The 25,259-nt window shown below is 38.2% G+C and overlaps 1 protein-coding gene across 2 annotated transcripts in view; it reads left to right on the top strand.

The window, feature by feature from the left end:
• ERMP1 (endoplasmic reticulum metallopeptidase 1) overlaps positions 1-23,947 on the top strand; it is a 58,550-nt gene extending 34,603 nt beyond the window's left edge. Inside the window, exons 9-15 of one of the 2 annotated variants that reach the window (XM_070375856.1) lie at positions 808-982; positions 1,354-1,544; positions 5,496-5,648; positions 7,719-7,921; positions 8,503-8,618; positions 20,430-20,593; positions 20,719-23,947. In XM_070375856.1, the coding sequence (XP_070231957.1) occupies positions 808-982; positions 1,354-1,544; positions 5,496-5,648; positions 7,719-7,921; positions 8,503-8,618; positions 20,430-20,593; positions 20,719-20,883 (1,167 nt within the window). In that variant the 3' untranslated portion in view covers positions 20,884-23,947. The remainder of the gene's footprint in view (positions 1-807; positions 983-1,353; positions 1,545-5,495; positions 5,649-7,718; positions 7,922-8,502; positions 8,619-20,429; positions 20,594-20,718) is intronic. The other variant, XM_070375857.1, reaches the window with a different exon arrangement.
• The last annotated feature ends 1,312 nt before the right edge of the window (positions 23,948-25,259 follow it).

Raw genomic sequence — 25,259 nt, 5'->3', positions numbered from 1 at the left:
CATTTTACCAACAATAGCCTATCTTTCATTGTCCAAGGAAGTTTGTCAAGTGACCTTTAGTTTGTTTTGAAACATGTGTGACTGAAACTCTTTTGCATTTTTGAAGTAGGGGCCCTTTTAACAAACATGCCCTGGACTGTACAGAAATGAGAAGGCAGAGGAGAGAAAAGCTTAAACATACCTATTTCTGTTTTGATGTTTCTGCACTGAAATTATAACTTTCATGTTTACAGTAATAGAATCACTGGTACAGAAGTTAAAATGTATAAAGTTCAAAAGGCAACCTTCTTCTGTAGAACTCAAGGTGCTGTACAGGAATCCTCAGACTTTCAGACTTCAAAGCTCAAAAAGTGTTGATCAAACCCCCCATGGCCCTGTGCTCTAAAGGTCCTGCAGTTCTTGAGGCATGCTGTTGGAGGCACTGCAACAGCTTATACTGTTCTTCATATGGGTTGTTTCTCTGGTTTGCTTGACATTCTTTGAAAATTTCATGAATAAGAGCTTATAGTAGTGAATGTTTTAAGGGAAGTCCTTTCTTCTACTTTAGAACATTTCCAAAGGTCTCTCAGCCCAGTGGAGGGAAAGCTTATATATAAGTAACGATGTTTTTACCCTAACTTGTTAAATTCTCCTTTCCTGTGCAGCAATTTGAACTTATTGCTTCCTGAGAGGAGGTAGCTTTGTCAGTGTTTACTTCATAGTTTAAAGGATAGACCCTGCTCAAGACAAAATGTAGCTTTTCTGAGCAGTGGAAATTATACTGCAGTAGAAGATCTTGATGAGTTGTCTGTATTTTTTTTCTTTCAGAATGCCAGTGGCCAGTATCTGGGAGAAGTATTTTTTGATGTCTCGTTGTTTGTTCACTGTGGGTTCCTTACAGCTCTCACTTACCGAGGGCTCTGCTCTGCATTTATTAGTGCTGTCTGGGTGGCATTCCCGTTGCTCACAAAGCTTTGCGTGCAAAAGGACTTGAAGCAGCATGGTAGGGTCTTTTTGGTTGCAATACAAACGGGAAATGCCTTAAAATACATTAAGGCTTCCAGAAACTTGTCTCCTTATTTGATTTTATTGGGTAGGCTTTCAAAATTGTTGCTGTTTTAAGATCACACAGATGTTTATCTTATACCCATCATTCTTACATAAATGAACACATGGTAATATATTACATTTTTTGTTTTCTTATTTGTATTTTACCCTCTCAAAGTGTTTTATCTCTGTTTATAACATGTACCAAAAGGCCAAGTTATTGCTAACCTAATTTTTGTTAGGTGTAAAGATACACTGTTGCTATAAAAAGCTATTATCTCACTGGAGAATTTCAGAGATGTATGTTTTCTTTCTCTTTTTCTCTAGGTGCTGGAGGAAAATATATTGCCTTTTACCTTTTGGGGATGTTTATTCCATATCTGTATGCACTGTACCTCATCTGGGCCGTATTTGAGATGTTTACCCCTATCCTTGGCAGGAGTGGTTCAGAAATTCCACCTGACGTTGTGCTGGCCTCTATTTTGGCTGGTTGTACCATAATTCTCTCATCCTATTTTGTAAGGAAAAAGTTTTTTTTTTTTTTTAATTTCCTTCTTCATTTTATATATAAATATGTGATGAGTTTAACCATGCTAGATCTTACAAAATAGTATTGAAGAGCTTCCCTGGTTTCTCAGACTGTAAAGAATCCGCCTGAAATGCAAGAGATCTGAGTTCAACCCCTGAGCCGGGAAGATCCCCTGGAGAAGGAAATGGCAACCCACTCCAGTATTCTTGCCTGGAAGATTCCATGGACAGAAGAGCCTGGCGGTCTACAGTCCATGGGGTCGCAGACTCGGACACGACTGAGTGGCCAACACTTTTTCTACTCTTAAGCCAAAGAAATGGTGCATATTGTAGGTTTGGTGTGGTCAGAAAACGTAGAAGTGGGGGTTTGTTAGTTTTGCTTTCTCATGCTCCCAAATCCTCTGATGATACTTTTCAGATAGCTTTCAAACCACCTGAATGTAAATGTGTGGAATGAATACCAAGTGAGAACTGGTAGAGATTGCTTGGTGGTGAATTTTTAGACTGTGTTTTGAACTTACTGACTAGAGGCAAGTGTTAATAAATACGTGGTAGTTTCACCGTTGCTGGTAGAGCCAGTGAAGGGAGACTCATTCTGATGGGGACTTTTCCACTGTCATTCACCCGCCTCATTGCTGGCACCGCCAAGGTCACTAGTTGAGTCTGTGTCCTTGAGTGACACACTTAAAGCACCCAAGCATGCTCATTTACCAAGTAATAAGAACGTGTCACAGCTCTTGTCATTTTGCTGTCTGTGTTCTGCCCGCAGAGAGAGAGTCCTGCCTTGCCATGCCTGCTTCTCTTCCCTGGGACTCTACAGGGGAGAGGGGGAAGAAATGGTGCAGAGTGGATAACATCCACCCTGCTGGAGCAAGCTCCAGGCAGAGCTCTGCCCTTCGAGTGGTGTCAGCACTCCCCAGTTCTGTGGTTCTTTTCATTGCAGTTCCTAAGAGTAAGACATAGTCATTGAATACCTGGAGTTATACTCTGAGACTTGAGGCTAGGGGACAAAACAGAAAAAATAGTTATGACTCTTACAATTCTTTCCTCCATGGAAATGACAGTGAGCTTTTGACACCGATACAGTAAAAGGCATCTCATGTGAAGACTCAGATCTAGGAACCAGAGATAAGAATACCACATGCATGGTCAGCACTATCCATGGAAGTCCCTTCAATAGACAGGTTGTCCTTGTTTAGTCACTAAGTCGTGTCTGACTCTTTTGTGACCCCATGGCCTGTAGCTGGCCAGGTACCTCTACCCATGGGATTTTCCAGGGAAGAATACTGGAGTGGGTTGCCATTTCCTTCTCTCAAATCACCAATAAATAGTGTATGTGACTGTGTCTATAGCCCTGTAGAGTAATTCTTATACACAGAACTGTTTTTTTTTTACCATTAATACTATGGTTAAGTCTTTACTGGTATTTGCAGGGATGGATGGAAAATTCTAAAGTGCTCTTTGTTCAAGGTTTACTTCTCTTGGTTTTAATGTTAAGCCTTTAAATCCTCTGTGTTTCTTGATAGGTTGGCTGTTGTGAGAATTAAAGGAGTTTGTAGTGTCATCATATGTAGATTAGGTTTAATCTAGAGTAAGAGAAGTTATGAACTGGATCCTCTACCCCCCAAATGTATTTAAATCATCTTCCGTGAGTGAAGGCTCTTGATGGCTCATAAAAGATGATCAAAGTGTGGGGCATTTCAGATCAGTTCCATATGAACTGGGGACAAAATGAACCCTGAAACTGGGAGTGACCCCAAAGCATGGAAATCTTTGAAACCGTGAACAACTAGATTAAAGTTATTATCTTCTAAATTATATTTTATTAGGAAAGCTTTTGGAGGTGCCTCTTGGAATATTTTAAGCTCTAATTTGATTGTCATTATAATGTGAGATAACTGCTGCTCTTTGATGCTGTGGGTTACCATTCTCTTCACTCCTATTTGTGTGTACCTGTGGTATAGATAGTGGCTTTTTAATAGAGTGAGCCTTTTCCCCTTGGGTAGTGAAGAACTGAACCATAATGCATACTTCTGAAAGCTTTTCTCTAAGTCTATGGGGATTTATTAACTATATTTGCTAGAAAGCAATTAAATTGCCGTCAAATGACTGGTTAACAGGCTTCTGGGAGTTATCCCATGCTGGGGCCGTCATGGTTATATTGATTACATGAGACTCCTGGTAGGAGGGGGATCAGGAGGAAACTGTCAGAGAGAAACAGAAAAAGCCAGTACACACTGGACATTCCATAGTCCCTTCTCATGCTTCTCTTCATTTTCATTCACACCCATTTCGGAACCATATCAGATATAATATTTAAGACAAAAGATAGTGACAGTTAAGACAGTGGGATCCAGACACATTGTTACTTAGGCCATTCTCTTCTTCCTTCTCTCCCTCTGTGATCACCTTTTCATTTATCACCATTAACCAAACCTCTTCCAGAAGGTGGACAGAAGAGGCAGAAGATGAGCCTCATAACCTGGAGAAGAGAGAATGTGGATGTGGGAACTATAGCCGAACCGGAAGCTGTAGGACAGCTCTAGGTGGAGAATGACAGGAACCACAGGGAGGTTTTATCTGGACCCACATGACTTTGTACCGAAACCTAACCAGCCTTCCACTGGAGGTGAAACTCATTTTGTGGCAGGGTATTCGGTACTGTGCTAAGGAGCCACATTTTAAATATTGTGATTCCTAGGAGGAAGAGGGACAGAGAGGGTAACAAACTGTGTTCTGCTAACTCACTACCCTAAATCCTTGGGTACTTTTTCTCCTTTCTGGCTCCAGTGTGAAAACATAAGGCCAGTACTCCTTTGCTGGAGATTACTCTGGATGGCGCATGTTACACTGTAGATATAAAATCTCTCTATTAGTTTCATATAGTTGAGTACTTGGTATGAATAATTTTTCATTTTCATCTCAAAAAAATATTTTCACCTTTATGTTCTTCACTTTTCTTTTTATTGACCGACCCTGGGAGGGTAGCCAATGAGGGGAGCTGGGATTAGGTCATTGTTTTTTGGAGTGGCTCCTTCAGAACCCCTAAGGGATCTGTGAACATATTCTATGAGTTGTGTGTCCCCCAAAACTTTAATTCAGTGATTTATTGCAATTAAGAAACTAATATATTTAGGACTTTCAGGATGCCCATCTTGAGACTGAGCTACTTGTTTTTCCTGCCCAAGTTCAGATTTGTTGTTTTGTGTTGGCTTTGGTTAACTCGGCAATGAAAAGAGCAGAATGACTTTTATTTTCCTAGTTTGTTTCAGTTTTCAGAGTTTTGGTTTTTTTCCAATTGAACTAAAAGTTGATTTATGGTATTGTGTAAGTTTCAAGTGCAGAACTACTTTTATAGCAGTCCTCCCTTACATGCAGCTTCACGGGCAGTCTTGAAGGCGCATCTGAATGCGCATTTGGGTGAATCCGGCAGCAGCAGCAGCACCTGGGCATGTTATGAAAGCATTACAAGTAGAACTTTAGTTTTGTTTTGAAATAGGCCTGCTTACTTGCATAAAGGGTTACTTCTTTAATAAAAACATGTCATGATGTCTAGTACAGTTAAATAGTTGTCTGCTGTACAGTTTTGGCTACAGAGTATTGATAGAATCAGAAATAAAGTAAGGCCATGGTTTGACTGACAGATGTACATGCTCTCATCTCTTGACTGAGCAGAGACCCTGTCTCAGTTTCCCTGATCTCCCTTACTGTCTGGCTGCCTTTCAAGAAGCCATCATCAATGCAGATAGGGGCATCTCTCATTTATTTAGACTCTTGACTTGTGATGGAAATCCCTTATAATTAGTGCCTTTTGTACTGGAAGCTGGAGTTATGTTAGCACATGCTGATACATGTCCTTCATTATCTGCTACAAGGCCTGTTAGAAAGTCACTAAAACCACTTTCCTGCCAATGGTAATTTTTCTGTTTTTGTGTTTTTAGATTAACTTCATCTACCTTGCCAAAAGCACAAAAAGAACAATGCTAAGTTTAACTTTGGTATGTACAGTTACATTCCTCCTTGTTTGCAGTGGAACTTTTTTCCCGTACAGCTCCAACTCTGCCAGTCCAAAGCCAAAGAGAGTGTTTCTTCAGGTAAGAGTGATTTTGTGTGAGCTATTTGAGAGTCTAGACAGGAAAGGCTTATGGTGTTTAGAGCTTCACTAGTCAACAGTAAAGCTCAAAACACATAACTGACTTTTCTACTGTTGACCTGTTAATTGTACCTTGACTATTTTGTGTAAGGCAGTGAGGAAAAGATTGACCATCAAGAGGCATTCTGATCAGCTAGAAACCCTTCTCCCAAGGGACTGAATGGAAACCTCTGTTTGTTTTTACTACTGTTCAAATTACAAAAATGTACTTAGAAAAACGAGAGCATGTATGTGTCATGGAGTAATGAACTGTTAGAAGTATAGATTGTAAAGCTGTCTGCAGACTGAGTAAAAACTTGAACTCCTATCAACTGGCAAAAGGAAACAGATTATTTAAAATGCTAGTAAGATTGATCTTAGGTAATATTCAAGGTAATATGGGATAGTGAAAGTATAACAACTTAGATATTAATAGAATGAGATTGACAACTTTCTTAGATTCAGGTTTTTCTGCAAACTTTTTAGAGCTTTTAAAAAAGAGGAAAAAGAACTTAAGTCATCTTACTTTCATTCTTTGTTAGAGGGCATGGAGTGGCCAAACAGAAAAGCCAAGAGTCATAACCTAGATTACTATTCAAAGACTTGAGTAAGTTAATAATAATACGTTTGAACTTAAATATAAGAGAGATTTTGAGGAAGAGTCAACTATTCCTTGTTTACAGACCTGTAGGACACAGTGATCCATTTTATGTGACTGATGTTACATCATTAGTCATTAGGAGAAGCTAGACTTTTATTATTTTTAAAAAACTCCTGTCTTGATTTGTTTTGGGGTTCTCTTCTTCCCCAGTTTCAGAACTTGGCAGATTTTTCCTATAAAGGGCCAGGTAATAAATATTTTAGGCTCTGCCAGCCATGCGGTCTCTGTTTTTACAGAGTGAAAGCTGCCGTGGACAATACCAGCAGATGCATGTGGCCGTGTTCCAGTAAAGCTTTCTTTATAAAAATAGTAGCAGGCCATTTGGCCTGTGGGCTTTGGTTTACCCCTGCCCTTTGTACTGTTTCTTTTCGAATTTGATATTCTTCAGGCTGGTTTCTGCTGTCAATAGAGCTATTCAGGATGGAGCAAGGTGCCTTTTCATTCTGTTAGGCACAAGCCTGTCATCTAGTGGTGAGCTGTGATTTCTGTTTTTCTTTGCACATGAGTTAGCTTCATGTAACAGACTGAAAGGGAAAGGGGTGTGTGTGTGTGTGTGTGTATTTCTTTTAGAATGTATTTAAGACCTTTAGGAGTTTTAGTGTTCATGTGTTTTAAATCTGAAATAGTTGGTTTTCAAAAAAATTTGTATGAAATACAAATATAGCAGTATATTTGTAAGAAATAGTAAAACAATCATCTTGAATTAAAGGGTCATTAATTGCACCTGAGAAAACCCTCGTGTTCCCTTCTTAACCCCAGCTCTCTTGCTCCTCTCCCTCTTACCACCCTCCAAAGTACTATCTTAAAGGTTGCAGTTAACCATCACTGTACCACATATGTATGAATCTCTAAACAACAACATATAAGTTTTGCCTGTTTTTGAACTTCTTATAGATAAAGCCAAACCATAAACGCTCTTTGGTGACTTTGCTTCTTATTGCCCAACAGCCTATCAGTGTTCCAGGTTGAATTGTGTCACTGTAGTTCATTATTTTTCATTGCTGGACTTCTGTTCTAGGATGACACCCTAATTTATTTGTCCATTCTACTGTTAATGGACATTTGGGTTGTGTCCAGTTTTTGCTAATACAGACAGTGCAGAACCAACACTCTTGTACCCTGTTTAAGCTTCTCTAAGGCCCACACTCAGGAGTGGAGTTGTGGGCGTGAAGGGTATGTGCACGCTAACTTTACGGGGCAATGCTAAGCAGTCTCCTGAAGTGTTGGTGCCACTGGTGCGTGAGGGTTCCTGTTGCTCGGTAGCCTCTGCATTTTTTGGTATTGTCACCTAGTCATTTTTGTTCATGTGGGGCAGGGATGTGGGTGAAGGAGTTCAAACAGTAGTTTCCTCATTAGGCTTGTTCTTCTCAGCATACAACTAGAACATTTCACGATCTGGATGGAAACGTAGCTAAACGGGACTCTGGAGTATGGATCAATGGATTTGATTATACCGGCATGTCTCACATAACACCTCACATTCCCGAAATCAATGATACCGTCCGAGCTGACTGTGAGGAGAACGCCCCGCTCTGCGGTTTCCCTTGGTACCTCCCTGTGCACTTCCTCATCAGGTTGGCTCACTACTTCTCTGCTTTAAGTTAGGGGTTAGTGTGTTCTCAGTTCCTGTCACTATGTCGGTACTCTGTTATTTAAACTGGTTAACATAGAAGTTGAGTGTTGTTTATATTATTTTCTTTTATATCTCTACAAAAGCTCTAATATCACTACAGATAAAGCACTCAGGAGTTTTTTGGTTTTTTTTTTTTCCTTCAAAATTTGCTTTTTCAAATTTAGTACGTCTTTCCTCTAGAAACCTGAACAAAGGGTAGCCCTCTTAACTGGTCTAACAGGTAGCAAGCAGCTAAGCATCAGTTTCTAATTGTTTTATTTCTGGGAAGTTTAATGGTTTGGCACTGAAGGAATGGAGGAGAAGAAATAGTATGGGTAATGGAACTCAGATCACCTGGGATCCTTGTTCTTAACTTCAGGAAGGTTTTACTACATAATAACCTGGGCTTCAGAGAAACTGACATTGTTTATCATCATTTCCATCAGAGTTTATGTGTTTGTTATATTCTGAGTGTGTCCATGAGTTATAGCTAGAAGTTAGTCAATAAAGCAGCTTAAATATTGAAGTTACCTTTCCAAATAGGAAAAACTGGTATCTTCCTGCCCCAGAAGTTTCTCCAAGAGAACCTGCTCATTTCAGACTTGTATCCAAAGAACAGACACCCTGGGATTCCATAAAGCTGACCTTTGAAGCAACAGGTAAGTCAGATAGTTTTTTTTCTTCTATCACTTCTTAAAAATTTCAATACGCATGTATATTTTTTCCTCAAATTTATAATACTGACCAGCAACTTAGGAAGAACTTAAGCGTTTTTAAAAGCAATTGAAGCTAGTTATGATTTTTAAAATAAAATATAATACTTTATTTTTTAGAGCAGTTTAGAAAGTTTACAGAAAAATTTGAGCAGAAAGTACAAAGATTTCCCATGTTTGCCCCCCACCCTCCAGCTTACCTTATTATTCTCCTTTTGCATTAAGTATGGAACATATCTTATCATTGATGAGCCAACCTTGATACATTATTAATAACAAAGGTCCTTATTCTTTGTGTTGCTCAGTTCTGTGGGTTGTGACAAATGCGAATTGTCATGTATTCATTATTAAATATGATATAGCAGATTCACTGCCCTCAAGTCCCCTCGGTGATCCTCTCTGCTCACTCCCTCTGGCAACCACTGACCTTTTACCATATCCATTGTTTTGCCTTTTCCAGATTATCATATAGCTTGGAATTTTACTTGGTACCTTTTCTAGATTGGCTTCTTTTATTTAGTAATTTGCATTTAAGGTGCTTTTATGTCTTTTAATGGCTTGATAGCTTATTTCTTTTTATTGCTGTGAATGTACCACAGTTTATCTGCTGATCTGTTGAAGAATATCTTGGTTGTTTACAGTTTTTGGCAATTCTGAATAAAGCTGCTATAAACACTTATGTGCAGATTTTTGTATAGAATAAGTTTTCAACTCATTTGGATAAATATCTAGGAGTGCAATTGCTGGACTGTACAATAAGCCTATATTTACCTTTGTAAGAAGCTGCCGAAGCATTTTCAAAGTATGAATTCCTACCAGCAAGCAATGTGAGTTCCTGTTGCTCTGCATTCTCACCAGCATTGGTGCTGTTAGTGTTTTGGATTTTAGCCATTCTTATAGATGTGTAGTGGAGAAGGCAATGGCACCCCACTCCAGTACTCTTGCCTGGAAAATCCCATGGACAGAGGAGCCTGGTAGGGTGCAGTCCATGGGGTCGCTAAGAGTTGGACACGACTGAGCGACTTCACTTTCACTTTCCACTTTCATGCACTGGAGAAGGAAATGGCAACCCACTCCAGTGTTCTTGCCTGGAGAATCCCAGGGACGGGGGAGCCTGCTGGGCTGCCGTCTATGGCATCACACAGAGTCGGACACGACTGAAGCGATGCAGCAGCAGCAGCAGCATAGATGTGTAGATTGGAGAAGGAAATGGCAACCCACTCCAGTGTTCTTGCCTGGAGAATCCCAGGGACAGAGGAGCCTGGTGGGCTGCCATCTATCAGGTTGCACAGAGTTGGACACGACTGACGCGACTTAGCAGCAGCAGCATAGATGTGTAGTGGTATCTCGTTACTACCACCACATTAGGGAATGTAATGACATACGTTGTTAGCATCTTTTCATACTTATTTGCCATGTGTATAACTTCTTTGGTGAGGTGTCTATTCTGATCTTTTGTCCATTTATTAATTTATTGTTGAGATTTAAGAGTTCTTTATATATGGGTATAAGTCCTTTATCATGTATTTTGCAAATATTTTCTCCCACTTTGTATTTTCATATCTCAACAGGGTTTTTCATAGAGCATAAGTGTTTTAAATTATTGAACTCCAATTTTTTTTTTTACTGGAATGCACTTTTGGTGTTGTACCTAAAAATCATTGCCAAACCCAAGGCCTCTAAATTTTCTCTGATGTTACCTTCCAGAAGTTTTAAAATTCTGCTTTTTACACTTATGTCTGTGATACGTTTGGAACTAATTTTTGTGAAAGGTATATGGTCTGTGTCTAGATTGATTTTTTTGCATTTGTTCCAGTACCTTTTGTTGAAAACTATCCTGTCTCCACTGAGTTGCCTTTGTCAAAGATCAGTTGACTATATTTGTGTGGGACTATTTTGGGCTCTATTTTGTTCTACTCATCTGTTTCTCTATTCTTTTTCCATTAACTGCACTGTCTTGATTTCTGTAGCTTTATAGTATTTCTTGAAGTTGGGTAATGTCAGTGTCTCGACTTTACTTTTCTTCAGTATACTGCTTATTGCCTGTCTTTTGTCTTTCCATATATCAATTTGGCAATACCCACAAAATAGCTTTTTGTGATTTTGATTGGAATGGCATTGAACCTATGGATCAAGTTTGGGAAAATGACATCGTTATTGACTCTTCCGATCCATGATGTGGAACCTCTCCATTTATTTGTATCTTATTTTTGTAGTTTCACACTTTTGCTCATATAGATTTTGTACATATATTGTGAGATTTATACCTCAGTATGTAATTTTTGAGGTGCTAATGTAAATAGTATTGCTATTTACATTATATATAGGTATATAGGAAAGCAACTGACTTCTGTATATTAACCTTGTATCCTGTAACCTATAATTGTTAGTTCCAGGATTTCTTTGGTTGATTCTTTTGGATTTTCTACATAGATGATAATGTCATTTACAAAGGCAGTTTTCTTTCTTTCTTCCCAGTCTTTATACTTTTTATTTCCTTATCTCGTGGCATCAGCTAGGACTTCCTAGTTTGATTTTGAAACTGAGTGGTAAGAGGTCATCCTTGCCTTGTTCCTGACCTTAATGAGAAAGCTTTCTTACCAGCTGAGTATGATATTAGCTGAGGAGGATATTTTCTGTGGATGTTCTTTATCAGGTTGAGGAAGTTCCTGTTTTTAGTTTGCTGCTAGTTTCTATTGTAAATGAATGTTGGATTTTATCAAATATTTTTCTGTCTTTTGATACGACCTTGTGGTTTTTCTTTTAGCCTGATTATGTGATGGATTACATCACTTGATTTTTAAATGTTGAACCAATCTTGTATACCTGGAATAAATTCCACTTGGTTGTAGTGTATAATTCTTATACATTGTTGGATTTGATTTTCTAATATTATGTTGAGGATTTTTACATCTGTTTATGAAGTAATACTGATCTTTAAGTTTTCCTGTAATGTCTTTGTGTGGTTTTGGTATGAGGGTGATGCTGGCCTCAAAATTAGAAATTATTCCTTCTGCTCCTATCTTCTGGAAGAAATGGTAGAGAATTTGTATAATTTCTTCCTTAAATATTTGGTAGATTTCACTAGTGAACTCACCTGGGCCTGGTTCTTTCTGTTTTGGAAGGTTGTTAATCATTCAGTTTCGTTTAAGCAAAGACTTTCCGATCCTCTGTTTTTTCTTGTGTGTGTATTGGCAGATTGTGTCTTTGAAGGAATTGGTCTATTTCATTTGGGTTATCAAATTTTGGTGCCTCCAGTGTTCCTAATATTCTTTCATTATTCTTTTACTGTCCATGGGCTCATCCTGTAGTGTTGTCACCTATTTGATTTCTGAGATTAGTAATCTAGTAATTAGTAATCTATGTCTTCTCTTTTTTTCTTAGCCTAGCTAGAGCCTTATTGGTTTTACTGATCTTTTCAAAGAACTGGTCTTGACTTCCTATTACAATTTTATTTTTTATTTATTTTATTTATTTCTGCTGTTTTTAATTACTTATTTTTTCTACAGTTTAGAAAAAGAAGAGTAAATTAAATCCAGTTTATTAAAATGGAAGCTTTAAGAGTATTGATTTTAGGTCATCTTTTCTAATGTATGCTTTCAATACTGTATTTTTCCCACTAAGCACTATTCATAAATTAAAATTCTGGTTCACTTTACTTTGTTAACATTTGTTTTTCAGTATTGATTTCTAGCATAATTTCACTGGGGTCTAAGAGCATACTTTATACTTCTGTTCTAAATGTATTGCAGTGTGTTTTATGGTGCAGGAGATGGTCTCTCGGTCAATGTTTCATGTGAGCTTGAAGGTGTATTCTGGTGTTGAAGTACTATGAATGTTTTTGATGGTAGTGTTTTTCAGCTAGCTCCCAGAGTCTGCTTAAATTCATGTTCATTGAATTGGTGATGCTCTCTAACCATCTCATCCTTTGCCCCCTTCTCTTTTGCTGACTTCAGTCTTTCCCCGCATCAGGGTTTCTTCCTATGAATCGGCTCTTCACAACAGGTGGCCAAAGTATTGGAGCTTCAGCATCAGTCCTTCCAATGAATAGTCAGGGTTGATTTCCTTTAGGATTGACTGGTTTGATTTCCTTACTGTCCAATGGACTCTCAAGAGTCTTCTCCAGCACAATTCAAAAGAAGCAATTCTTTAGCACTCAGCCTTCTTTATGGTCCAATTTTCACATCCATACATGCTACTAGAAAAACCTTAGCTTTGACTATACGAACTTTTGTCAGCGAAGTGATGTCTTTGTTTTTCAATACACTGTCTAGGTTTGTCTTAGCTTTCCTTCCAATGAGCAAGCATCATTTAGTTTCATGGCTGCAGTCACCGTCCACAGTGATTTTGGAGCCCAAGAAAAGAAAATCTGTCACTGCTTCAATCTTTTCCCTTTCTCTTTGCCATGAAGTGATAGAACTAGATGTCATGATCTTAGTTTTTTGAATGTTGAGTTTCAAGCCAGCTTTTTCACTCATCTTTTACCTTCCTCAAGAGGCTCTTTCGTTCCTCTTTACTTTCTGCCATTAAACTATTAACTATGTACCTTAGGTTGTTAATGTAACTCCCAGCAACCTTGACTCTACCTTGTGATTCACCTACCCTGGAATTTCACATGATATACTCTGCATCTAAGTTAAATAACCAGGATGACAATATACAGCCATGTTGTACTCCTTTCACAATTTTGAACCAGTCAGTTGTTCCATGTCCGGTTCTAACTGTTGGTTCTAAGGTGGTCTGGTACTCCCATCTCTTTAAGAATATTCCAGTTTGTTTCCACAGTTTGTTGTGATCCACACAGTCAAAGGCCTTAGTGTAGTCAATGAAGCAGAAACTTTTCTGGAAATCCCTTGCTTTCTCCACGATCCAATGAATGTTGGCAATTTGATCTCTGGTTCCTCTGCCTTTTCTAAACCCAGCTTGTACATCTGGAAGTTCCCAGTTCACGTACTGCTGAAGCTTAGCTCGAAGGATTCTGAGCATAACCTAGCTACCATGAGAAATGTACACAACTGTGTGATAGTTTAAGCATTCTTTGGCATTTTTTTCTTTAGGATTGGAATGAAAACTGACCTTTTCCAGTCCTGTGGCTGCTGCTGAAAGTGAAAGTGTCACTCAGTTATGTCCAACTCTTTGCAACCCCACGGACTGTAGTCTGCCAGGCTCCTCTGTCCATGGAATTCTCCAGGCAAGAATACTGGAGTGGGTAGCCATTCCCTTCTCCCGGGCATCTTCCTGACCCGGGAATTGAACCCAGGTTTCCTTCATTGCAGGCAGATTCTTTACCGGCTGAGCCACCAGGGAGTTTTCCAAATTTGCTGACATATTGAGTGCAGCATTTTAACAGCATCATTTTTTAGGGTTTTAAATAGCCCAGCTGCAATTCCATCATTTGCAGTAACTTTGTAGTAATGCTTCCTAAGGCCCACTGACTTTATACTCTAGGATGTCTGGCTCTGTCTGGCTCTAGGTGAGTGACCACACCATCATGGTTATCTGGGTCATTAAGACCTTTATTGTACAGTTCATCTGTGTATTCTTGCCCTGTCTTCTTAATCTCTTCTGCATCTGTTAGGTCCTTACCATTTCTGTCCTTTATTGTGCCTATCTTTGTCTGAAGTGTTCCCATGATATCTCTAATTTTCTTGAAGAGAGCTCTGATCTTTTCCATTCTATTGTTTTCCTCTATTTCTTTGCATTGTTCATTTTAGAAGGCCTTCTTCTCTCTCCTTGCTGTTCTCTGGAACTCTACATTCAGTTGGATGAATCTTTCCCTTTCTGCCTTGCCTTTCATTTCTCTTCTTTCCTCAGCTATTTGTAAAGCATTCTCAGACAACCACTTTGCCTTCTTGCGTTTTTCTTGGGGATGGTTTTGGTCACTGCCCCCTGTACAGTGTTACTAATTTCCACTCATAGTTCTTCAGGCACACTCTCTACCAGATCTAACCCCACTGATCTATTCGTCACTTCCACTGTATCATCATAAGTGATTTGATTTAGGTCATACCTGAATGACCTAGTGGTTTTCCCTACTTTCTTTAACCCTAAATTTTGCATTAATGATATATTAGCATTTTAATTATACTTGTTAAACATTATTTTCAGTGGTTTCAAGCTTTCAATAAGTTAACTTTCAAGTAACACTATACTGCTTCATGGGTGGTACAGACATTTTATAACATAGTATCTCCAGTTTTTCCCTCCCTGGAATTCTGTCAAGTTGACCTCTGAAGCAGTGAATAAGTCAGCTACTTTTCTCTCTCTTTCACCTCTTAAGCTTTTTAATGTTACATGTGGGTTTTTTTTTCCCCTCCTCAGACTTATTTTTGATCAGCAACTTGAGTGCTTACAGTGTTTCTAAAAGTAATTGAAGCTAATAATTTTTAAGGAGCCTTAGTAAAAAACTTTCATTGTCAGAATTTGTTGTCGGGTAGATCGTAAGGGCATTTGACCTGGCATTAGTAGATAGTTTGACTTTGTTTACCTTTCTTGGTATATTTATCATGTTTAGAACCAGTAGTCAGGTCCTGGAGTTTTTCAAATGGTGGTCTGAAGTCTTCTAATATTATTTTGCAAAAGTATATTTGATCATGTCACTTCCCTACTTAAAAGAGCTATTCTATGATTTCTTGCCGAATGCACCCCAATTTTTTGGGAGAGAGCATGTTTGGTCTTTGGTAATCTGGCATATGTACCTGTTTCAGCTTTTTCAGCACTTCCCTTATGCACTCCTTAGCTGCATCCAAGTGCTCATTTCCATCATCACATACTGCCTCTTGGTGAGAGTGATGTTTTCCTGCTTCTCTCTCTCTCTCTGGCACTGTTCCTTCTCTTGGTAAAATGTCAGTATTATTGAGACCTCTCTTTCATTGTCTCTAACAGACTGAGCAACTGCCATCTATTCTGTGCCTTTTGTACGTATCTCGATTGTAGCACTGACCTCCTTGTGTCATGGTTATTTAGTTCATGTCTGATTTTCCACTAGCATTCAAGGGAGGCAGATATGGATGTGTTTTTATTTTTCTTTCTAGTCTCTGTGCCCAGTAAATACTACTACCGCCTAATGGGCACTCAATTGTGTTGAGTTACATATGGCAATTTTTTTTTTTAAGATGGTATCCAGATACAAGGAGGGGAAAAAAAAAACATGTTAGCTATTTCTAGTGAAGGTATTTTTTGGATAGGATTGACGTTTAATTTAAATCAGTAAATTCTGAGTAAAGCAAGTTATTCTCCATAACCATGGTGGGCTTTGTTCAATCAGCCGACAGCCTTTAAAAAAAAAAAAAAAGACTTGCCTCCTTCAAGGAGGGGGAGTTTTGCCAGCAAGTCCTGGGGATTCTAATTCTTCTCTGAGTCTCCAGCCTGCCTGCGCCTCCTGCAGAGTTTGGATTTGCCAGCCTGTACAATCACATGAGCCAGTTCTGTAAAATAATTCACTTTTTCTGCATATCCTGTTTGTCTAGAAAACCCTAATACAGGAAGTTCACTTTTAACAGTTTCTGCTACTGTTCACTCTGTACGTTAACTATGAAGTTTAAAAAAGACTGACAGAAAGTTGCCTAGGACTTTGAGTGAAAAGTATCTTCAAACATAACTTTCCCTCTTATTTTTATTCATTCATATATAAATATAAAATATATAATGAATATTTCTGTATATAAGGCCTAGTTTACATACATTGACATGTCCAGATCTTACACAGTTCCATTAGTTTTGATAAAATCATACATAACCTATCAAAACACAAATATTTCCATCACCCCATAAAGTTCCCTTACACTCTAGTCCTCTGAGCCTGAGTAGCACCTTTCTGTTTTCTGCATTAAGAGATTTGATTAGCCTGTTCTTGAATTTCGTATGTACACATGGAATCATCCAGTATGTAATATTCAGTGTCTGGTCAGTTAAGCATAATGTATTTCAGATTGAGCTGTGGTGTTGTTAAGTTATCAATATTTTGTTCCTTTCCACTGCTAACTAGTAGTCAGTGTATCAGTCAGTAGTCAGACTGTCTCGTGGCTTATCACTCTCCTACTGATGGATACCTGGGCTCTTTCCAGTTTGGGGCTAAGGTGGATAAAGCTGTTATAACATTCTTAGGAAAAGCTTTTTGGGAATATGTTTTCTACCTCTTATAGTGGAATTGTTTAGTTCATAGGATAGACTTATGTTTAACTTTCTAAAAATTTTGTTTCCATTTTTCTCTCCTACCAGTATCCAAGAATTCCAGTTGCTTTACATTCTTCCTGAATTTGCTGGTTTTTCTTTTGTTTTTTCATTTTATCATTCCTTATAGGTGTTGAGTGGTAGTATCTCTTGCATTCCTCTTGTAATTAAGATGTGGAACACTTTTCGATGTGGAACACATTGGCCATTCATATGCTTTGTTTCCTCATGTCTTTTTCCCTTTTAAAAACTGGGCTTATTGTCTTAGAGGAGTTTATATATTCTAGACAAACTCTTTTATTAGATACAGTGTTACCAGATTTTCTTGCCCATCCATTTTCTTAATGATGTCTTCTGATGAGACTTCTGGATTAATGCTTTATGTGTCTTCCAAAAAAGCTTGTCTACCCAGACATTATGAAGATAGACTTTGTTTTCTTCTAGAAACTTTATAGCTTTAAATTTTTATGTTTAGGCTTAGGATCCACCTTGAATTAATTTTTGTGTATAGCTTGAGGTAGAGGTCAAGGTCCTTTTCCCTTATAGATATTCAGTTCCAGCACCATCTGTTGAAGACTCTGCTTACTGAGTCAGTCACTTTGGTGCTCTTGTCAAATTTTTGACTCTATATCCCTCAGCTTTGCCCACTTCCTTCTGAACTTTCTCTTCTGCACATAGTCTGTTTGGGTTTTGTATTTTTTGGTGACCAGTGGCCATCATATCAATTGTGAAAAGTAACTGCATTTATTGTGTGAAGGCACAGTTCATTCCGTTTTAACACAGAAGGGACTTGACAATCTAGTGGATAAGGGAAGCTGGAGGACACAAGATGGCAGTAGTGAAATAGTAGGATTTGCTTGTTAAGCAGTGGAGAGCAGCACCTGTAAGAGGTAAGGGCCCTAGCTGACACCTCTTATAGTGAATACTTCCCTTTTCTGGGCTTTAACATTTTAATTAGGAATAAATTCATTTTGTACCAACTGGTTTTCTTGTTCATGCCAATAAATTGGTTTTTATTTAAATGCTAGCCTGTAAAAAGGAAGCACAGAAAAATTTAAATCTCTCTCCTTCCTGCACAGTTTGGAGAATTCCAATAAAAATCAGGTCCCTGACAGGCAGATTGCACATCTATTGACCTGTTTTTTGTGATTACAGATGTTAAGAAATCATTAAAAAGAAAATTGGTGGTATGTGCGTGGGTCTGTTTGTGCACCAGTTACCACATTTTTTTAATTATAGAAGCTTAATCATTTAATCATTAGGAGAGTGAAGATCCTTTTCACTGTTTTCCTTGCCATTCTTTACATGCTTATTAATTTTAGTATTTAGAACTTTAGTATTCTCTAATATAAAATTATTGTAGTTAGGGTCATTATAAATTTATAAATTAAGAACTGACACTGTAATGTTGAATCACCCTATCCATCTTGCTATCTTACTGAATCTTTAATATTTTTTAGTTTATCATTGATACTAATGTTCTCCAGGTATACCAAGAACCGCTAAAATGTAAAGGGCTAGATAGTAAATATTGTAGACTTTGCTGTATGTCTCTGTTATAGATTCTTTCCTTTTTTGCTAGCCACTCTTTAAAAGCGAAAAAACCATTCTTAGCCCAAGAGCCATACTAACACAGACCTCAGGTATAGTTTGTCAACTACTGTATATCATGTGTAAATACAGTTTTCTTTACCAACTCTTATGCCTCTGGTCTGTCTAAACTATATCCTATACTTCTAATATAGAACAGTTGTGTAAATAAGCATCCTTGCCTTATTCTTGACATTAGAACCAAGTCACAAGTCACAAGTGTTTGTTGTGTTTGACTTGGTTCTTGACACAAGAATCAAGTCACCCCAGTCACAAGTCTCTAGTGTTTTCCTGTTATGTAAGATATTGACTTTAGGACTAAAAGAGTGTATATTTTTTATCATGTTAAATAAGCATTCAGAACTTACCATTCCTTCAATGTTTTTATAAGGAATAGGTTTTAATTTTGTGAAAATCTTTTTTAGCATCTATAAAAATAATCATTGGATTTTTCTCCTGTGGTGTATTAGGTTATCGTGTATTTTCTTAATGTGATGCATGATGCCCGGTCTGCAGTATTTTTGGTACTGTTTTTAACAATTTAGGTATACATTATAAATGTAAACACACCGTGACTGTTACAGATCATAGAAACAGTTGGTAAGTTTTCCTTACTTTTCATGTCTTGCAGCAGTTTATGGGGCATTAGAACTGTTCTGTTGAAAAGTTGGCTGGAATTCCTCTGAGACCCCTTGGGCCAGGTGCTTTTTTTTCTGAGGGTGGTTTCTTTTTCTAGAGAGATTGGCCTGTTTTAGCTTTATTATCTCTGTGTTCAGTTTTGATAACCTGTATTTTCCTAGCAACGTACCTATTTCATTCAGGTTTTCAAACTTACGGAGATAATAGTGGTTATGCAGTGATTTTTTAAATTTCTTCTGTTTATTTTTCCTATTTATCTTTTTTGTTGTTGTGTCATTTTTAATTCTATTATTGGTAGTTTTTTAAAAATTTATTGACTTTAATTGGAGGCTAATTACAGTATTGTAGTGGTTTTGTCATACATTGACATGAATCAGCCGTTTGAATCGGTTCTTATTTATCTTTGTGTGTACTAGTGTTTGCTCTGCTCTTTTCCAGTCAGGTTACTGAGTGATTGTCTTGTTAAGTTTAAAAAAACAAAACAGATTTTTGATTATTAGGTCGGTTTGTTCTATTGTCTATTTCATTGATTTCATCTGTAATATTTCCTTATCTTTTAAAGACTCTGTCCACTTGCCTGAAATAACCTTTGTTCTTTATTTTTACCCTTTCTGAATATCTTGGGATACACTATGTGGTTAGGTCTAGTTTTTTAAGCTACATTTTTCTTTTAGTAGCTGGGTTGTGTCTATTCACATTTATTTTTATGAGCAATACTTGCAGTCGCAACTGTCTCATAGTATTTATAATTACTTGAGTTTTACTTGCTGTATTTGTGTTCCTTTTTCTATGATATAAGCTGATAAGAATACCACAAAAACTGGCATACAAATAGCAAAAAGTTAAATAGGCGATGAAAACAAAAATATAAATCTTAAGTGCCAGAAACTTTTGAAAAGAGCAAAGCCAACACAACAGTTTTATCTGCTTTCCCCTTTCCCTCTGCGTGTTACAGGCAGCATTTGCACATTAGTCTTCCACCTTTACAGTAGTATTTGTCCTGATACAATATATGTGGATCCACTAAAATCCTCAGTGCTCTTTTGCTGTAGTTTTTGCAGTTATTCTGTAGATTTCTGAAGAAGGGCTTCTGAGTGGTAGGTAGGTTCTTGTATGTTTAAATGCCTGGGCCAAGATGTAAACACAAGTTTTCTTGTTATGAACTCTGTGCTTTTTCTGCACCTCACTGCTTACCTTTGTTGATTCATGATGAACATCCAGACTGAAAGCCCTCCACTAGGTTTGCACTGAGTGTCTTTATTGTGGTGAAGCATGAACTTCGTAGTCTGGTTTGGGTTGTTTTTCTTGTTGCTTTTTTAGAAGGTTGTTTTAACTGTTCTTCCTTTTATCCTACAGGACCAAGCCATATGTCATTCTATGTTCGAACCCACAAAGGGGCTACGCTTTCTCAGTGGTCTCTCGGCAACGGCACCCCAGTCACAAGTAAAGGAGGGGACTACTTTGTCTTTTATTCCCATGGACTCCAGGCCTCCACATGGCACTTCTGGATAGAAGTACAGGTGGGAAGCTCCTAGCATCGCTGGTATCCCTGATCAGGTTCCCAGGTGGTATTTGGCAAGACCCTTGAAATCAGTCAGTATTCTGCCTCCTTACAGCTAGAGAACTAATTAACTTTCTCCTGCAGGTCTTGGAAGAACAGCCTGAAGGAATGGTCACTGTGGCCATTGCTGCCCACTATTTTTCTGGGGAAGACAAGAGATCCTCCCAGCTGGATGCTCTGAGAGAAAAGTTCCCAGATTGGACATTTCCCTCTGCCTGGGTGTGCACCTACAATCTCTTTGTATTTTAATCTTGTGGATGAGCTCTAAGTACATGTCCAGTGGGATACTCCATGTGGCACAGTTTCTCCTTATGTTGCATGGACGGTTGTATGTAAGTCAGTGAATTTTAACGAGCATATGTTCAAAGAGCTTTGTGGGCTAACACTCTTCAGGGCTGAGCATGATCTATAATGGTTATACTGTGGAGTAGAGTGCATGGCCCTTTTGACACTTGAAAATACCAGTTTTCTGGCACTTAAGCACACGTGGGTACTACACACACATGTCATTTTATATGACCTTAAGAACAAAAGCCAGCAAACCACTTTTAATAGTTGAACGCTTAGGATCATGAACGATGCAGAAGGTACTGTAAATCCCTTGTTAATGAGACAAATGACATTTCCAGTTAAAGCCCAAGACCATTGTTTTTTGTGTTAGTAGATGGTAGGTAAAGTATCACAGGAGTTAATGATTGGTCACAAGAAATTGAGATGAAGACTGGCTTCTGAGGCCCCAGCCTGTGCTGGGAGCGGTGCTTCTCTGGGCAGTCTTTAGAGTGTGTTTGGAGGCTCTAAGGCCTTAGTACTCTGATGTGGAAACCTGTATTGAAGTGGCGGCTCCTGTCCTTCAGACATGTTCCATCGTTGGGATGCTTTTCTGAGGTGGTTTTCAATACCTGTTTCCTTCTGGAATTTCCAGGCTCTTTTGGTTTAGAATACTGTTTGTGGAAGTACAGGACATGAACTTCCCTTCTCAGAGTCCTCAGTTGCCATGGTGGCTGTTCTCAGGGTGGGAGGAGAGTGGGAATAGCTGGGCATTTTATATTGATTCTTAAAGAAATGAACAGAATATTGTTATCCAAGGTTAATCCTTCAGGGCATAATATTATTGATGCACTGGGTCCTTGTTTTCTAGCCAGCTGAACAGGTTAGTTTCTCAGTAACTTGTTGTGGCTGGCAGAGCTGGCTTTCCTGAGACTCGAGGCTGTGGCTTGCTCTGGAGTGTCCTTCTAGCTGTTGGTGTTTAGGTCCTGCACAACATTAGCTCTAGGACTTAGAGGTGCTTTTCATGTTGAGGAGGAAGATGGCTGTTGGCTCCAGCAGTGTAAGAGTTTGGTGAGAGCAATGCTCAATTCTGCTAGCTTTCTTTTTTCCCCATTAAAAATGTAAAAAGTTAGACAGTTTTTGTCTTTACCAAGTCTAGGCTAAAAAAAACCCCCTTTTTTTTAAGCCATAGTGAAACAAACAAAACAGTGGCACTCGAATCTGCCTGAACAGAGAGCATAGTAGTGTGTGTCTTTGAAATTACTTCTTAAAGCTGCTTGTCCGATATATACAGTGTGCATTCTGAATCATGCTCCTCCTAGTTCCTTAAAAACCGAGCCTACACAGACAGCAGGGTTACAGCCAGAGCTGAACGGTAGGTACCATGCTGTCATATGCACGGACACTGGAACCAGTGCTTCTCCTGGACTTCGTAAGAGCCACAGAGTTGACCCTTGAACAACACAGGGATTAGGAGTGCTGACCTCTGCACCGTTGAAAATGTGCATCGTCACACCCCTGTATACAAGGTTTTGCATCTATCTGTGGATTCAACTATGGATCATGTAGTACTGTGATATCTGTTTAATGAAAAATCCCTGTATAATTGGACCTGTAACAGTTCAAACCATGTTGTCAAGGGTCAGCTGTATCACTAGTCTTAGATGATTCAAGTGACACACAAAGTTTGCACTGTTGATAGCTTTTATAGACTCAAAATTGTGGAGAAAAATAGTATCTAAATGAATTTCAAAATACAGGCATATTTTCTGTTTCTGTGGTTAATCTGAAATAGATTACTGGAAATTATTTATAGGGAAAAGAAAAGCAAACTTCCAAATGTGGAGGAAGGGCATTACCTGAGTTCCCTGTGATTCCCATCTGCCTACCCCCTCCTTGGGAAGCATGTTATTAACTCCTTTTTTGATAATAATCATGGTTTTCTTTTTGCCTTTTTTTTCCTGTGTGGACTATTTGCTCTTGTTTTGGTTTTCTTTGGCATTATAAAGCTCTAATGATGTAGAAGGTCAGTAACAAGATGCACATTAGACTCAGGGCATGCTTAGTATTCTGGGGCACTGCTTTAATGCCAAAAATGGTTAAATAATTGCACACAATACTCATGGCTCTTAATATGCACACCGTCAGATCAGCAGTCTGAAGAACTTGTTAGTTTTTGCACAGTACTGCACATTTGGGCAAAGTGTGAAGGATTGTGATTTTGAAGAAATTCTTAAAAATTTACCTAAGCATGACGGTTGCATGCAGTATTTGTTTCATACTTTAGCAGATGTACTTAGGCCTGATCAGATTTCTAAACCGTCACCACCACTTACTTAAGAAGCCAGCCTGCGGACTCAGGAAGCTGTAGGAAGAATGAATATGTCTGTCTGTTTCTTTTCACTGGTTTGCTAGGGATGAATTGTTGCCTTACAGTAATAAAAATACTAGTCAGTATCATTAACAGAGAAACAGACCATCATTGTTTATATTTTCCTGTAACCTCATCTGAAGAGTTATTTTAAATCCATAAAGCCTTTTAGAGCTTAAAAAAAAAAAAAAAAAAACTCCGCTGTTAGAAAGACCTAGTTGGCTCTTGTGGGTATAATTGCTATTTTAAAGGGTCATGTGAGCAAAGAACTCAGCATGGCTTCAACTGGAATCTGTTTTACTGTGGAATGAAATTGTGCATTTGAATTTCACAGAAATTAAATGTTGAGCCTACAGCCTATTTAGCAGTTTTATCATTACTGTTGGCAAAGAAAATCACTGAAGAGCTAATAAAGGATGTTCTTTCATTGGGGGATGGGGTGGGGGGAGAAAATACTATCTTTCAGCCAGAGAGTGACCTGCTGCTCACAAGGAAGGCACACCACCAGGCCCCAAAATAGAGAGCCCACTTGTGAGCTCCAAGAGCTCCATGCAAGTTACCTCCCTTTCCAAGTGAGTTCCCTCAGAACAGTTCAGTACAAGGTGAAGCAGCCAAATAACTTATGTTCTTAATAATACCTTGTCTTTTAGGGCCAATAAAGCCAAAATGCATCTATGCCTCCTTATGTCTGTTTTTATTCGAAAAAACATCTTGGGCATTTTTGAAGTACATCAGTACTTTTCTTTTGATACTACCACTTCCTTACTTGATTAGTGAAAATACAAGTGTATTGATAATGTCTTTTCTTCAAGTTTGGCCTATATCATGACCAAAATGAGATTTAGCCTAAAAGTCAACATAATAGACCGTATTATTAGAATAAAGGACAACAATATAATCATCTCAACAGAAGTGAAATTTTTTTGACAAAGTTAACACCTCTTTATGATGAAAAATGTAATAGAAGGGAACTTCCTTAACCTGATAAAGGCCATCTATGAAAACTCAATAGTTGACATCTTAATGTATAATGAAAAACTCAGTACTTTCCCCCTAACATCAGAAAGATGAGGGTTATCTACTTACTGCCACTTGAATATTGTATTGGAGGCTCTAGCCCAGGCTCTGATTATAGATGACATCATTTTCTATATAGGAAATGCCCAGGAATCCACACACACAAAACGATTATATAGTTAGTAAGTGAATTGAACAGTGTTGTAGGATGCAATTTCAACATAGAAAAATCAATTATTTCTATATACTAACAATAATCCAAAAATAAAACAGTTCTATTTGCAATAGCATCAAGAATAAAATACTAATAAGCTTATTAAAAGTACCTATAAAACCCTCCTGAAAGAAACTGAAGCTATGAATAATTGGAAAGACACTCCATGTTCATGGGCTGGAAGGCCTATTATCAAGATGGCAAGATTTTCCAAAAATTGATCTGAATATAATCCTTATCAAACTTCCAGCTGCCTCATATGTGTGTGTGGGTGGGTGCACACAAAAACTGACAGGGTGACTCTAAAATTCAAATGGAAATGCAAGGGGCACAGAAGAGCCAAAACGGTCCTGAAAAAACTCAACGTCTCTCACGTTCAAAACTCCCTCCTCCTAAGTAGCAACAGTACTCAAAACAATGTAGTACTGGCATCAAGGAAAGACCCAGAAACCAATGTAATACAACCGACAGTTCCAGAAAGGAACCCATTCATTTGTAGTCAATTGATTCTCAACAATTCAATAGGAAAAAAATCTTTTCAGTAAATGGTGAGCTTTTCAGTAAATTATAACAACTGAGTAGTCACATACAAAAGAACAAAGTTAGACCTCTTCATACCATATACAAAAATTAACTCAAAATGTATCAAAGACCTAAATGTAGGTGCTAAAATATAAAACAAAAAAACAAGCATAAATCTTCATAACCTAGGATTCAGAAATGGTTTCTTGGATATAACACCCAGAAGCTCAAGGA

The sequence above is a fragment of the Bos mutus genome, chromosome 8 (assembly GCF_027580195.1).
Source record: "Bos mutus isolate GX-2022 chromosome 8, NWIPB_WYAK_1.1, whole genome shotgun sequence".
Classification (NCBI taxonomy): Eukaryota; Metazoa; Chordata; class Mammalia; order Artiodactyla; family Bovidae; genus Bos; species Bos mutus.
Note: the sequence above shows the minus strand (reverse complement) of the source record. Positions and strands in the feature narration are given on the sequence as shown.